Source organism: Struthio camelus, chromosome 19 (assembly GCF_040807025.1).
Source record: "Struthio camelus isolate bStrCam1 chromosome 19, bStrCam1.hap1, whole genome shotgun sequence".
Classification (NCBI taxonomy): Eukaryota; Metazoa; Chordata; class Aves; order Struthioniformes; family Struthionidae; genus Struthio; species Struthio camelus.
Window position 1 is genome coordinate 1,291,341 of NC_090960.1, and position 15,953 is coordinate 1,307,293.

General features: G+C 44.4%; 1 protein-coding gene across 4 annotated transcripts in view; it reads left to right on the forward strand.

The window, feature by feature from the left end:
• The window catches only part of RPTOR (regulatory associated protein of MTOR complex 1), a 175,905-nt gene that overhangs the window by 126,632 nt on the left and 33,320 nt on the right, over positions 1-15,953 (forward strand). For 2 of the 4 annotated variants that reach the window (XM_068913312.1, XM_068913311.1), the window contains exons 21-25: positions 4,183-4,301; positions 4,661-4,729; positions 9,316-9,419; positions 10,656-10,839; positions 12,672-12,782. In XM_068913312.1, coding sequence (XP_068769413.1) covers positions 4,183-4,301; positions 4,661-4,729; positions 9,316-9,419; positions 10,656-10,839; positions 12,672-12,782 — 587 coding nt within the window. The remainder of the gene's footprint in view (positions 1-4,182; positions 4,302-4,660; positions 4,730-9,315; positions 9,420-10,655; positions 10,840-12,671; positions 12,783-15,953) is intronic. The other 2 variants (XM_009682674.2, XM_009682675.2) reach the window with 1 other exon arrangement.

A 15,953-nucleotide genomic window follows, 5' to 3' on the forward strand; every position in this document is an offset into this window, starting at 1 on the left:
GAGCGAAGAAAGCGAGAGCGGGGACAGTTGGAGCCTCCTTCTTTATCATCAGACAATATATTTAAATGCAAAGTCATAATGATAAGTAATCGATCAACTAGCAGTATTTACAAGTGGTAACTTGCACAGTAGCAAAATAGAGGTGTCCGAACGCTTTGCAGGAGTGGAGGTCTGCTGCAGGGCTTTCCCGTCAGGTCCGTGCTATTTACGCTGCGTTAGGGAAGGAGGCTGGAGGAGCCTGCGCAGCGGCCAGGGCAATGCTGCGCGGTTCGGCAAGCCACGAAGCAGTTTTGGGGGTATTATCAAATGCAGCTCGGTTGCTTTGTGTCTGTTCGTTTTGGGGGAGGAGGTTCCCGATGCCCCGTTTCTTGCCCCGGCCGCGCTCCCCTGCGCTGCGGCCGGGGCGAGAGCCGTGGCGTGGGCTAGTGGGGCGGCAGCCCTGGCCCGGCCGTCCCCGCTCGGAGGGCGGGAACGTCCCTTTTCCTAATGAGCGGCTTCTGGTTTCTGTTGAGACGTGAAAAAGCTCAGGTTTTGCCGTTTGATTTGCTGTCGGGGTGGTGAGCGAGGTCTTTAAAGTGGTTTTGCCCCTTCAGCCTTGCGTGTGCCAGGCAGGGGCTGGGCGAACGCTTGCGTTGCGTCACCGCTGCCCTGAGTCATCCTTCGTGCCCGGCTGAGCCTCGCGGGGGGCCCCCTGAGCGTTCCCCAGTGGCGCCCCGTCCCTGCCGGGGCTGGGGTGCCCGGGGCGCGCGGGACCCCGCTCGCGCGGCCGCCCGCGCAGAGAGCCGCCTGCAGACCCCGAGGTCCCTGCGAGAAGGGTCAGTTCCCTGGCCCCCCTCTAGGGACCAGGCTGCCGTCCGCGTTGACCGAAGCGGAGTTGAGAGGCGACCGCGTTTCAGAGGTTTTCTTCCTCCGAGCCTGGGTCTCCCAGGACCTGCTATCGCACTCGCGGGACGAGAAGCCGCTTGTGGGACTTGGATGTAGAAAGCGGGTGGGCTTGGCGGTGATGGGGAGCGGGTGTCGGAGTCCTCAGGTACTGTTCGTCCTGACATACTCCAGCTATGCATTTCCATTGTGTGTCGCTCCAAAACTTGCTTTTCCCTGCAGGCAGAATAAACAAAAACAAATAAGCCTCGTCTACGGTCCAAAACGCGCAGCTCGGGTTTGGCTGTTGGTCCGCTCTTGCGGCTGTGCTGGGTGGCGAGTGGACTGCATCTTCTTCCGGGGATCAGGGCTTAAAATCACTGCAGTGGTTTTTAAAGGCGGTTAGAAAGAAACCCTGTCAAACCCTGACAAAATAAAAAAGAGTAAATAAAAACATGAGCGTTCGTCTCTCCATCCAGCATGGTTCTGCTCTGCGCGTACTCGGTGACCAGACTGCGAGACCTAAACCAGTCGCTTTGCATGTTGCTTGCTATTAAATTGAACCAAGAGTTATACATATGCAAACAAAATCAAAGTCATCGGCAAAGAAAGGCAATTTATTTTTGACATCCTTAGCTGAAAGGAATCATTTGCTGAATCCATACTGCAGGGTCCATTTAACTGGCTTTGAGTCAGCCGTGCTAATTACAGAGCTGTCTGCTTAAATTAACTCCCCCTCCCCCTCACTTGGCTTTTTGTTTGCATCTCATGGATTTGTTTTATTATTTCAGTCCGTTACGTGAAATGAAGCGGCTGTTCCTCCGGCCGCCTGTGCTGCCTTCCGTGATGTACCGGGAGCTGGGTCAGACGCGTCCCTCGGCGGAGCGGGCGCCGCGCCGCGCCGGCGGGCAGGAGGAGGCCTTGCAGCGCCAGTCCCCGCCTCAGGCCCCTTTGTAGAAATCCCCTCTGCTCTCCTCAAAGGCTGCTGGGTGCCTGAGGAATTGCGCTGGCGCAGTTCTATTTTAAATTTGTTTTTCATGACGCTTAGATGTATAAAAAATGTCGTTTGGGGTTTTTTTTTTTTTCTTTTCATGACTGCATCATGAATGGGCTTATTATCAGAGAGGCTGGAAAACCTGATTGGTATCCTCTCGCTCTGCCTTTCTCCCCCTTTCCTTTTACTGTCTTTCAGGGACTTTAAAAGAAATCAAGCCGTTCAGATTTCCCATTGGTCCCTGTGTAACTCCTAGCCCAGGGCCGAGCGTAGGAGGCAGCGTGCTGAGCAGGCTCCGGCCGGCGTTACCTGGCGAGCTGCTCCGGGGCTGAGGCTTTTTGGCCCTCCCGCAGCTTGTAGCACTTTGTCTCTCACTTTCTCTCTTCCGTCTCCTCCATTTTTTCCCCAGAAATAGAGGTTTCCGGGATGAGCATGGCGATTGTGAAATTTAAACTAAAACGGTCAGAAGCCCGGAAAGGACCGAGAAGCGTTGTACCACCGCCCTTTACGTTGGGGAGGCCTCACCCTCGTCTAAGCAGAGACTTCCTTTACCGTGTGTTGACGATCGTTTTTAAACGTGGATAAGGGACTGTTGAAAAAGACAGTGACTTTTACCTGTTGTGACCAAAGCCAAAGTTTGAACTTGGATCTGCAGATCGAGTTGCGTTCAGTCAGTTTGGCTAAACCCGTTCATGCTGCTGTCACGTGTTCCTTGATCTCAGGCACTTCTGGCTCTGTCCTCAGCTAGCGCAAACCAGATATGACAGATCAGCGCGCGCTGACTCTCGTGCACCTTGACAGATGTTACTGCTTTCTAGGATTATCAATTTCATCTTTTTTTCCTGGGCAGATTTAACATTGTTGGTTAAATCTGATTTAACCAACAGATTTAACACTGTATCTGACCCAAAGTAGAGCACCTTGCCTGTACTGGAAAGGTGAGGAGGAGCTATAGGAGTCTAGTGTACAGATAACCTCCAGCAAGCGGGCAGTGCTGTTCAGGGGCTGCTGCATAAATAGTTGTCCGTGAGATCTCTGCACACAACTCAGCTGATGTCCAAGCGATTTTCTGAGTGACCTCTACTGAAAGAGTAAGAGACCCTTTTACTTGCAGGTTGAATGAAGGGATGGGGTTAGACTCCTGCCTTGCGCTTTGCAGGACGCTTTGTCACGCCTTGGGGAGTTTTTCTGGCAGAAGAAAGGTTCCTTTGTCTAATGTAGACAAATATATGGAGAAAGGGCAGCGTGTATACTGCGAGAGCTTATGATTGCATTCTACTTGCGTTCTTTGGCCAGAGTTCAAAACTGAACTGTCCAAGTCTATTTTCTCTTGGTTTGAGTATCAGGTTCAGGATATGCAAGGTGAGAACTTGCTTGTTGACCATGGACCCTTTATTCCTAACTTAACACTTTATATTTAGATGCCTCCAGGAACACTAAAGGAAATGCAGTAACAGCTTGATCTGTCATTTCCATTGATTGTGACTCATCTGAAATCCCTATTTTAGTTCCTTTTTTGTTAGTGTGACTACTTTAGTATTGTCCAAATGGCTCAACTCCCAAAAGAATGGTGTTATCGCTATTAAATATTGCGAGGGTTAGGAGAAAGAATAGCAAATTAAAGATTCACCTAGAAGCAGCAAAATAAAACGTTCACAGAATTTTTGTCAGTTGTTAGAAATGCTTATTAACTTGATTTGTACTTAGAACCTGTCAGTCGCTTCTGCTGGTTACCAAACTGCAGATATTGGTGGTAAATAACACATTGGCAGTTGAGAAATTGGCACGAATGTCAATAAGAAAAACTGAGTTAGACTTTCTGCTCCTCAAAGGTACTAGTCCTCAAGCTTCATTTTAACATTCAGATGGTTAATAAACTTGTAGAATATGTAATACCCTGAACATAAAAACTGAATGTTAATCTTTAAAACAGCAACAAAAATAACCACACAAATCTAAGCAAATGTGATGTTTTTTAATTTTTTTTTTTAAGTATTTTAACTCAGGTATTGCAAACACGTGGTCTTCCATTTGGCCTTTTCAAATAACTTGCTTCAAGGGCTTAGAAAACAATCAGTTTGCCTGTGGCTTATTTAGGTATTCTTTAATTTTCTCCCACTTTCATTTTAGAAACCTTTGCAGACTTCACAAAGGAAGACTAGATGGAGACTGTCCCATAGAGGGTGTTTTTGAGCTCTTCTCTCGATATTTGCTTAGCTGCCATTGTCACGTTAGGAGTTCTTAGGAATTATCTCACATAAGATCACAGAATTGAAGTTGACGGATTGTCATGTGTTTGGGGCTTTGTTCTCTTTTTACTATTTTAGGTGTGAGTTTCAACAGTGTTTATACTCAAATTTGGAGAGTACTCCTTCACCTAGCTGCTGACCCCTATCCTGATGTCTCCGACTTGGCTATGAAAGTCCTAAATAGTATCGCCTACAAGGTATGCCTTTCCCTGTTCGTGTTTGTCTGTGAGGCTTTTGTATGTTAATTTTTTTCATACTTAGGCAAAGTATAGGTAGGCGGGACAGAATAGATCCCTTGGAGGGCTGTGGTAAATGAGCCTAGTTCAGTCTGAATCTGTTGCAGAAGGAACCTTTAATCCTTCAAGATGATTAAACACTCGTATGAACTCTTAAACAAGTTAAAATACATGGGGGAGGGCTGGGGATTGTTTAAGGACATGAATTAGGTACGGTCCTTAGACACTAGGTCTTGTTTAGAAGTCTTCTTGTCTAGATCAGTCCCTGGGAGAAACCTTAAATATACTTCATTAAATTATCCGTTTGCAAACTGATCTAGATTATGCAAGTGGGACTGGCCTGCAGACTGAAGCCACAACGGCTCTCCAATCCAGGTGAACTAGTACATGTGAGTCAGCATGCAGACACCCCTGCCACTACTCACCTCTCCAATCCAGGCCTAAACCACCATCCTCATCGCATTTCATCCTCCAAGGATGACAAGATGTCCCTGGAGGCTGCCGTCACTGCTGATCCAGAATTGCCAGCTTGGGGAGCTGTAGAAGCACCCGCACCTTCCACCTGAAACAAAGCACCAGGCCACCCCAGAACATCTTCTCACCAACTGCCTTTCCCCCTTCTCTGCCCGAGCCGATGGTATCAGAAAGCTAATCAAGTGCAGCCCTTCCCACATGCTTGGATTCCACCTTTCTAGTTGCTCTAGCATCAAGACCATGAGCCATCCCAATGCAAGATGACGTCTCTTACTGACGATTTACAATGAACAACCCTAAATGTTTGCACTTAGGCTTCTAAGCTGAAGTTGCAGTAAGAGATGCCAGCATTGTGCACTACCATTTTAATGTGTTAGAGGTTTCTTGCTTTTAAATCTGTTTCTCTCTTAACAAAATAGTTCCTCGTTTAAACTCCTTCTTTTGTTTTAAGTATACATGTGAGTCGGTTGGTAAAGTCTGGGGTTTGGGATAGTAAATTGTGACGGTTGTGGGCAATGAGGTCAGCTTTTCCCTAATGATAGAGGTACACAACAAATTACTATGTCAGGCTGGAAATTCCAAACTAAGGTGAAAAAGAGAAGGAAATGTTAAAAGATTCCCGTCTTATCTGCACTAGAAACATGAAGCTACTTCAGTGTTGCGTTTTGGAAGGCTCTTTGCAGAATAAAGTGTTAGTCCTACTGTGGGATTAAAAGGAATATGAAGAGGAACTGGATCTGCTTTTTCTGTCTTAACTATTTTTTCAGGGCTTTCTCCCTTGCTAGTGGAAAGAGATGCATAAATATTAATAAAGATGCAGTTGTGCCCTGCAGATGTCTTCACTAGTGCTGCTGTGGTTCTGCTTAGCCAGTAGGAACTAGGAAACTTTAATCATGATGTTGTAATATCTGTAGTGAACGTTATGACTGGTTTGGTAAATTCTAGGTTGATTTTGAGGTGTTTTGACCTAAATGTTTTGGTATTGAATGGAGTATGAAAGCTCAAGTAGATGGACATCATGCATTTCATGCTCTGCTTCTTGACAGTTGCTCTGTCCCTGGCTCTCTAAGGCAAGGACTTTTCAAATGGTTTTGCAAAACAATAGATGAAGCATTCCCATTTGCAAAGATTTTTATCTGGGGATGCTTCGGGGAGCAAGACTTATTTGCTGTTCTTTACCTCAGCCGTAAGGTCAGGAAAGCATTTAAATATGCAATTTGGGCAGCAATTTGGGCAGCTGTGCAGGTAGTGGGCCAGCTCCTAGGCACTTTGTAGTGCTGGGGACTTTGCCTTTGCCAGCACCGCCTGGTTTAGGTAGCTTCTGAGATGGTTTCTTTTTGTGGATTCTTATTAACAACCCTCTGAAAGGGAAGTTAAGGCTTCAGTTCCCAGGTTACAATCTGGCCTTAACTCATCCTGCTGTGAACAGCACTGCCAGGATTTATAGCCCGAACTCCACATCTCTGCCGGTGTGAGCTCAGATAGGTTATCGGAGTTGTCTGGCACATAATGGCAATTAGTAACAATTAAATTTCTACTAATTGTATACTGAGATCTCTCCTTGGTGCTAATAGAGCTTTGGCTGGATATAAATGGGAGCAGTCTGAATGCTGGCCACAGGCCCGTTGGCCTCCTGCATAAAGCTTGCGCAAACAATGCATTTTCCATGTTGCTGTTTGAGTTACAGTGTTGAATAAGAAGAAAATTTGATTTTCTTACTGAAACAAAAATAGTATTGCAGGTTAAATAAAGCACTTGGGTATTCAGATTTTTAATCCTTTTGGTCTAATTAATACAAAATTCATGGAACAAAAGGCTTAATTCTGGAACTTAAGACATCTATAGTTTCCTTATTTTAACATGACTGTATAAAACAGTCTGATTTGCAGGACGTTATTTTTGATTGTCAGGGCTGAAGGACCTGTAACAAATTCACCATGGGCTTATACTTCTGAACGATACTGGTCTGAATCGTCATTTTTGGCATACTAAATATTCAGGCTGAAATTGTTGCCAAGCTCTTTGCTTAAACACAATTTTTAAACATATTTTGTACCATATAAGGGTTGGTCATGTAACTCAGTTCCCCCAAAGGATGTTCAGACAACACCTTGAGTGTACTGTAGTGTGAGAGCTTCAGAGGAAGTAAATATTGCTAAGCTTTTTAATCCTCTGCCGTAATCCACTGGGTCAGTACTATGAATTTTGTGACCCTGTGCAAAAGTTCAGATTAAGAGTCTGAATTTACAGAATAACTATTTGCAAGGTAGGACGTCGATTAAAAGCAGAATTTTTGTTTTCCAAATGTGCCAAGCTCTATTTGTTTTTCTGATGGCACCATGAACATAGATCTTGTTCTATAGGAGAACTCCAGTGGTCTTTAAATAGGGTGATGGCTTTCTGAGCAGCTGGCGAGTAGGTTGCACAGACGCGCATGCTTCCTGGATTGGAAATATGCAGCTTTATTTCTGGGACTGATTAGACATTGCTGGTTCTCTCACTGGATTGCTGCTGTGTTGTGATTTATATTAGTGATTCAGATTGGAATGGTACAACTTTCCTTCCCAACCTGATTGTTTAAAAAAAAAAAAATCCAAAACGTGCTTTTTGTCTGTACCAAAACAAAAAAAGGATCCAGAAAGCAATGATGGCCCTTTTAAGGAAAGCTTGCTTCAACCCAGGTTACTTCATCCAGCTATTTTTAATGGAGGGTTTGTGGCTAAATCATCCTAGTAGTTATTCCTCTACAACATCCCTCCCTGCTACAGGCTTTCTTGAACAGCATGGTCATTTTATTTACTTGGAATCAATTAGCAAAATTATGAATGACCATCTCCCCTCCTGAAAAAGAGATTCGGCTGATAGAGGAGCAAATCTCCAGGAAATGGGGAACTGCTGCCTCAAGCACAGTACACCGTCACATCGCTGAACTGCAGCTCTCAAATTGCTTGTTGCTTTCAGAAGAGGAATTCCTTTTTTATTTTTCCCAAGAAGAGGGAAGGTGGTCTGCCACACTCATCTCCCTGTGTATCACTTGGGCAAACTACCGCTAGCTGACCCTGTCCCTCTGCTGTGAAACGAGTTGGCCTGACTCATTTCAGGTGATAGAGCCCTGACGGCAAGAATCTTAAAACCGGGCCTTCTGTGATTAATTAAAGCTAGTTATGAATAATAATCAATCACTAGTTGCTAAATTACTACTTTCTTTCCGTTCTCCCTTTGTGATCGTCTTTCCCAGCCTTGTATAATAACTTCTGCTCCCTGGAAGACCTCGCTGCACTGATGAGCAGCATTGGAGCCCTTCTTGCTCCTGGCTGGGATGTGGGAAGATAGCGCACAAAATTAGCCTGTCTCGTATGAGGAGGCCACCTCGAGAGGCAAGCCAGAGCTCGTGTACTTGCCTTAGCGGCACTAGTACTCGCGTGCTTGGTGCTTCAAGAGAGGATGAAACTCAGCTTGCCTGTGGGACAGCAGGAGCTGCCATATTTTTCCTCCAGGCTTTTAAGCCAGTTGGAGGCTTCCTTTAAAAGTTATTCCAATATGAAGGAGCTATATATTTCACAGAAGGCTGAGTGATATCCAAGAGGAGGAAAGGAGTCCACAAGCAATGGAACATTTCTCTTTTTGTAAATGGACAGCGTGCTTGAGCAGCACAAGCAGCGGGCTCAGCCAGGAGGAGTAAGAGCCAACGATGAAACTGTGTCTTTGTTTCTCACCAGCTTTCCTCTGGCTTGCGCTTGAGGCCTTCCCCAGGAGAAGGGGCAGTAACTTCTCATACTATTTCAGAATTGGGTCTCTCCTAGCTCATGGCCGAGTGCTGTGCGTTTGTACCGTTCTGCAGCAGGACTGGCTGTATTTTGTGGGGCTTGCAGGCAATTCCCTGCCTTCCCCACTGGAGCAGATGCAGGCTGTGTTGCTGGGAAGGACATCCTCTAATGAGCTCTGTAGAAGCTTGGCGCTCGTTAGGGGAGGTGGAAAGGCAACGGGGGGGGAACCTTGTGTAGCTGCCGGACTTGCAGGGAGAGCTCTGATGCACCAGGACACCTGGGTCCGAAAGGCTGCTCGGGCAGGACAAGCTCTGGCTGTGAGGAGCCCTGGCTCAGGAGATGGGAGGGAAACCTCGCGGCTGAAAGGGAGCCCTCAGGCTTTCTGCTTGCCCACTGGCAGCTGGTTTTGAAGGTCTGGTACAGGTCTTAGGTTGTAATTGGTTTGAGGAAAAGGTTTATGCCTTAGTCAAAGCCATTTGCCTGTGAGTAACAGAAGGATACTTTCTGGTAAGTATTTGCTGACTAGAAGTGGTGAAATAATCTTACATATGGGGAACTGCACAGGGGCTTTTCACCTACGTTTTTAAACACCCACACACGTGCACTGTGATAGAGAACTTAGCTTCATTTAATCCCAGGTGTATGATTTTATTAGATAATAAATAAGTGCAGTTGGTATTTTGCACTCTTGGTTGCTCAGCACACTGGGCTTTTTTTTTTTTTTCCTCCTCTAGGCAACGGTAAATGCCCGTCCCCAGCGCATCCTCGACACCTCCTCGCTGACGCAGTCGGCCCCTGCCAGCCCTACCAACAAGGGCATGCACATCCACCAAGTAGGGTAAGCTTTAATGTTGGTTGTTAGCAGCTACGCCTAAGTGGATTTAGGTGCTCCCTACCTGTTGCAACTCAAGCAGCCATTGCAACTAACTGCACCGGAGAAAATGAGTATGCAAGGGGCTCAGAAGTTTCTTGTTTTAACACTGGTAAAGCGTTTAGAAAGAGAAGCTCTGGGGATAGCTGGGAGTTTGTTCCTGTTAGTCCTTTTTAGGACAAACAGTAACAAGCCACATTAATTGTCTACAGATAAATTGAAAGAAAAAGCTTGATGCTGCTGCTGTTACTGCTGCGCTCTGGCCTGACCTGTGTGGTTCCACCTCTCCCAGTGAAATGTTATCTGTATTTCCTCCATGTTCAGCTGATAAAAGCCAGCGTTACCTGGTGATCAACAAGCCATGCTTAAGTTTCAGTGGAATTGAAATAATGGTGTGGGCAAAGCTAGGATTTGAAAATCTGGTTATTCCCCAAAATACGTTCCCCTAGAGAAAACAACAAGCTTTAGATCTTGCAGCCTTATAATTTGGACCGGTAAGCATTATAGCTAAAAAGGAGGGCTCATAACTACATAGTGATTTTTTTTTTTTTTTATGTCTTGTGATGGTATTTTGTAGCTATGCAATAAGATAAATCTCAGTTTACATGTAAATTAAAATGCTTTTCTGCAGGCTAACAGGGCTTCCAGTCTCCCTGCTGAAAGAGAATTGCTAGTCAGTGTGCTTTAGGTCAGGGATCGTGGCTGTAGGTGTGACTGTTGGATATACAGTTTCCCCAAATTTTGATTCTTCTATGCTGAATCTGGAGCTGGCTTAGCGAAGAGTCACTCTTATTTTAGAGGTTGTTTGGATTTGGGGGGAGGGGGAGAGGGGAAGTGTTTTGTTTTTGTAGAGGAAACGTAACAGTGAAATATAAACCAAATAAAAAAGAAACAAAGTAAAAGTAATGTAATTCACATGCAATAGCAAAGGCAGTGAAACAGATAATGGTAATATAGTTAAAGTGTTATCATCTGCCATTCAGGTTTGATAGGTCAGCATTGCCTTCACCTATGAGTGGGAGCACTGAATTGTCTTCTGTTTATAGGAAACCGAGTTAATTCTGCAAAGTGGAAAGCATGGCAGGACTGCACTTCACTGAAACAGGCCAGGTTTCAGGGGATACATGTCAGAGTGGTTAAAAAGTGAGAATAGGTTTCATGTCCAGTGTCATCTTCATCCTTTTACTCTTGTTTGATCTTTAGAGGGTCACCTCCAACCACCAGCACCAGCAGCTCCAGCCTGACAAATGACGTGACAAAACAGCCAGTCAGTCGGGACATCACGTCTGTAAGACCTGCCAACGTAGGCAACATGGGGGTTCAGTATACTCCCCACTCCCACCAGTTCCCCAGAACAAGAAAAATGTTTGACAAAGGGCCAGAACAGGTAAATAAACTGTCCCTTTCAACTCTGACGCCTCCCTGTTCCGCTGGGATTTGTTAGATATTTTGTTCTTTCAGTTTTATTTCCACGTATTCTTTGTTTGCTTCTAGCTGCTGCTAACTCCAGTTTAGCTTCCTCTAACCAGTAAAATAAAAAGTGATTATTTTTCTTCAGGATGAATTTCATTTTATGGCTTTTGATAGCACATTATTCACTTCTGCTGCTACGAAGTGTTTAATCAGAGTTGATCATTTATTCTTCTGTAAGCATTCATCTGTCTGAGTGGTAATGCACAGTCAGATACGTGATCCTCAAGATGCTTTTTTCCCAACCTCCCCAAAGCAAAGACAGGGGAGACTAAAGGGGAGATTCCTCTTCCGTTAACGTACAAACTGAGATTCCTCTCCAGAGACTGACAGACGCTCTGGCCCTGGAATGTTTGCCGCCTTCACAGCAGTGGCCACCCGTTCCATGCTTAGCAGCCCCTCTTCACTGCACACAAAGGGAGGATATAAGCTCAGGCTATTGCTAGGAAGACCGAAGCTCATTACAAGTCACCCTGCTGGAAAAGAGTAGATCAGTCAAGAGCTGTTGGGACTTCTGGAAGGAATTTCAGTGACTCTTCTTTTCAGTGCCCAGACCAACAAGGAGTTTGCATCTATTTTAGCATTTTAAGGCCAATCATCAGGTACTGGGCATTTTTCCATTTACAGAAGCTTGCATTGATGCAGTGCCTCGTGGAGCAGCCCTGTAATTTGCACAAAATATTCTGAGTGGCACCTTCAGGTGACTTTGAGTATAGCTGACTCCAAGCACACTCAGATGTGCTTGTGGACATCACTTGAAGATAAAGGCTCTGCTTATCAGTGGTCAGTGTTCTCAAGGACTTAGTTATCTGACAATGTCTTTGTCTACCTCTTTAAAGCATTTCCGGGATCCTTCTGGTGTTGGCTCTGTGGATAAGAGGAAACTGAAAAGGCAGATATAGTGCTCTGCTCTGTATATTAAAGCACTAACATCATGGAGGGAGGACACTGGCCCTCCTTTTCTCCCTCCAGTGCACTATAAAAGGGAAAGATTCTCCCGTCTCAGGTGGTAAGATGTGTGCATCGCAGTCCACAGTACAAGTGGGCAGTATGGCCTTTAGGTAGTCTAGCTACTGAGAAGTAACTGCTCTTCACTTAAATTGACATTTCCATTTTTCCTTAATGAACAGCTTCATAGAAGTTTCCAGAGGTTGAGAGTCAATGCTTTTGTGTGATTACAAGAAAAAAAACTTTTCAAGCCTTAGTAGGAACACCTTTAATTTTCTTGGGGATGGAGGCAATAGCCTGGCTGATATTTCTGAAAAACTAGAGGAAAACTAGATGAATGGAGTGGTCTTTCCATTTTATTTTTGGATGTCTTATGCTTTATAACAAATATTTAATGCATATGTGCTGTTGATCTGAAGCCTTGTCCTGCAGTGCTTTATCCCAAACCGTCTTCACTGCTCCACTGTTTCTCAGGCAGATTCTTGGGAGACCATGAAAGAGTTCATCCTAGGATCTCATGTTTATGATAAACTAATGCTTCAGCCCTAATTCATATGATAGCCTGATAATGCCAGGTGCTGTGCAGAAGGGGTAGTCTGTGCCATTTCCAGGGAGACCAAATAAGATAACGTAATGGTAACGATCTTGAAGACAGACGTGCAAAATTTCGTATGCTTGGCAATGCTTTTCAGCGTTTTTTCTGCCTGGTGATCTGCTGAAGGCAGTCTGGATATTGTGTATGCCTTCTGCCCATGTGAGTGGGATGAACGTAGATTAATATCCTGTACTCTTTCTGGACAGACTACTGATGACGCTGATGATACCGTTGGACACAAAAGTTTCATTTCGGCCACAGTGCAGACGGGTTTCTGTGACTGGAGCGCAAAGTATTTTGCTCAGCCTGTCATGAAGGTAATTTTGTTTCCTGCATGCATGTTTTCTGAATCACAGCGCTGCAGCTCTTGGAAGGCTGGAGTGCTAGTATACTGAATGCAGGCTAGTGGCTTTCTCTGTTCTCTACACATCCTTTTCTCTTCAGTCTGGGAGGGAAAGGAATGGATGTACTCACATCATTCTGCTCTGCTGGGCTGCATAACCACTGCGCTTTTGTAAAGCAAGAGCACAAAAATCATCTGTGGGAGCAGAAGAGTTAGTGACTGATGGGGCAGTGGTGTATTGCTAGGGAAAGAGCCCCAGAGCAAAAAACCTGCACCCCATGGAGCACTTTCAAGAAGAATGTAGAAATGAGGAGAGGTCGTCTAGTAGGTCCAGATCCACCAGTGTGGCAGATTGCTTGCAGAGTTGTTTCGTTTGGATATATATATTGAAATTTGAATTCTAGTAAAAATTGAGTGATTTTTGGAATAAAAGATGGAGTAAGGAAGCTCCTTTATTCCGCAAGGGGACGTGAGGGCCTGGAGGAGAGATGCTATTTTCTTCCTGGTGTTCTAGCTGAATTTTATGACTGTGATGACGCTAAAACAAGCAGAGAAAACAGTGGAGACTGCTGCCTTGAGTGAAGACCACATAATCCCAGTGTCAGCAGAACATATGCTCCACTTGAAGTTAGGCTTGACTCTGTACTTCACCGTGACTTCAGAGCTGTGCCTGCGTACAGGCCTCTTGTACAGACTCCTTTACCTTAGAAAGGGGAATGTGATAGTGATTCAAAGTCTGAATGACTGCCTGGGGAAAACTTTTGAAGCATCGTTCTTGTTTTTTAAAGAAAACAAAAAAGTACTATTATGGCAAAGAGCAGATAATGACAAATCTCCATTGAGATGTCTTTAGAAGTCACTCACTGTGTTCCAGTAACCTTAAGTTGGTTTTATGTGAGGGAGAGATGCACTAAAGCCTTGTTCCAGAACAAAAAAACCAGCTCTTAAGAGGTGGGTATAGACTGTCGATGACTGGAAACAGAAACTGTTAAATTTCGAGACTCTTAACTAAAGATCAGGTTTCAATCTCAAGTATGAAATCAAAACAAGCAGCAAATCTTGCCTTGTTAAAAACAAACGCAATAAGGAAGGCCTCCAGATACCTTGGGATTCCAACAGCACAGTTTGTGACAGAACTTTGAGCGTAATTTTGTGGAGGTGTTGCAGTGTATCTGAATGCACAGTCTGTGTTAATGGTGCTACCTGAGCAACTTGGGTGAGATCTCAAGCAAAGCCCAGAGTGTCTGTGTCGCATCCTCCTGTGCTAATGTGATGCTTTCAGAGGAAAGCAATATTTCTGGCTCTGGAGGTTAACATGCAACCACTGCATCTTCAGAAGATATGAAGAAGTCGTGCGTTTTATGTGCTGAAGTTTCTCCCATCCCAGGGTTGCCACTGAGCCATCTGTTACTGCTCCTTCATGAAACCAATCTTAGAGCATGTTAAATTGTTGAGCGATGAAGTGAGATAATTGTCCCCATGTTTAAGGGTATTGTAAAACTGGTTATATGGCAACCGGGTTTCGGCGTTGCTTCAATTTCTTTAGAGAATCACCAAGAGGATGTAGTAGATGGTAAAAAGTGATGGCCTGACACTTCCTCAGCTGCTAATGAAATTAATTTTCTCCTGATACCATTAGCAGAGTAATTCATTAGGAAATACCTGACCTGTGGAGCTTGGTCAAGCTCTACACCCAGGTTTTCTTTGATCAAGATGCGTTTCAGTGTCTTGATTCAAGTTCCAGAAGATAGTGCAAGAAAAGGAGGAGGATGGTATTTTATCTCTTGGTTCTTATTAAAAACATTTGTCTACTTTCTAAGGAAAGCTCTTCACAATAAAGAGTGTCTTTATTAATGTAATAAATCATGGTAGATAGCCAATCAAAATGGAGTTTTAGTGTGTAGATGGGGAGCAGTATTGTGTGTGTGTATATATATAATATATATATTTAGGTTTAGTACTTCATGTGCATGAAATACAGAAAATTACTTTGGGAGAGGAAAAGTGAAGCATTCCTGTACTAATTCAGAGAAGCAAGGGAGGAGGGAATCATCAAAATGGAGATTGTGGGCTTTTCTACCCCACAGCCCATTCCAAAGGGTTCAGTGCCTCACTATATAAGAATTAAGGTGCTCCAAAACTACATCCAAATACATATGGCGTGTACAGTGACCCATCTCTTCAGCTTTTACTAAGAATAGTAGCGTGTATGATGGTGACGATTCTTTTAATAGTTTCCATAAGTGTGTTCAGATGTTAACGTTCACTGGTTGGGGCTGAGTTTTCTGAGCATGGCCTGTCCTCAATGGCAATGTTTTAGGTAAAGTTTGAGCAAAGCTAAGTCTGTGTTTTCTGATAAAACAAGGAAAAGAATCAATTTCCCATTACTTCTGTAAAGAAGCTTTAGGAGGCCAAGGATTGAAATAGTGACAGAAAAATATTTTAGAAGATGAGTTAGGATACCAAAGAAGGAGACACTACTGCTAAGTAGTGAACCTCTGTAGAAAGAGTTTGCAGGAAGAACTTGCCTGTTACACTGTACTAACTGGGAAATTATATGCAACTTTGTAATTAGGTGGGGTTGCATGTGTACAGGGGACAGGGAGAAGTCCCTCTACTAGAACTTTCTTTGGCGTTTCTCCATTGCTCCTTATGTAACCAAGGCAGGGCTGGCCGTGTGGGACCTTGTTTATCGGCTGCGGTTCTGCGGAAGGCTCCTTTCCTGGAATCGCTGTTCCTGCAGCAGCCCTGACTGGCTGCTGCTGTCTTTTGGGAGCTTCAGTCTCATGAAAAAGGCAAAGAGAAAAATCTACCAAGTGCTGGTGGTGAAAGATGACATTGATGCTTAATTCCAGTACTTCATTTGGAGGTGCTGCCTATCATCATAAACAGGGAAAGGCAGGACAACTATTCCTGTAATGAATAAACAAAATGACTGCGAGTGCATCCTAGTCATATTTAATTTATGAATTTAGCTTTGCTTCATAGACCTTGCTCTGAAAATGCTTTCACTGGAAAGATTCAGGGATTAATTTCCAGTGTAAACCATTGGCTCATGCTGAATTTGATGCATTGATTATCTAATCAAATAAATGTAAAAGCAAATACTGCATTGTGAACTCCGTGTGCCAGGAAAAACAGATAC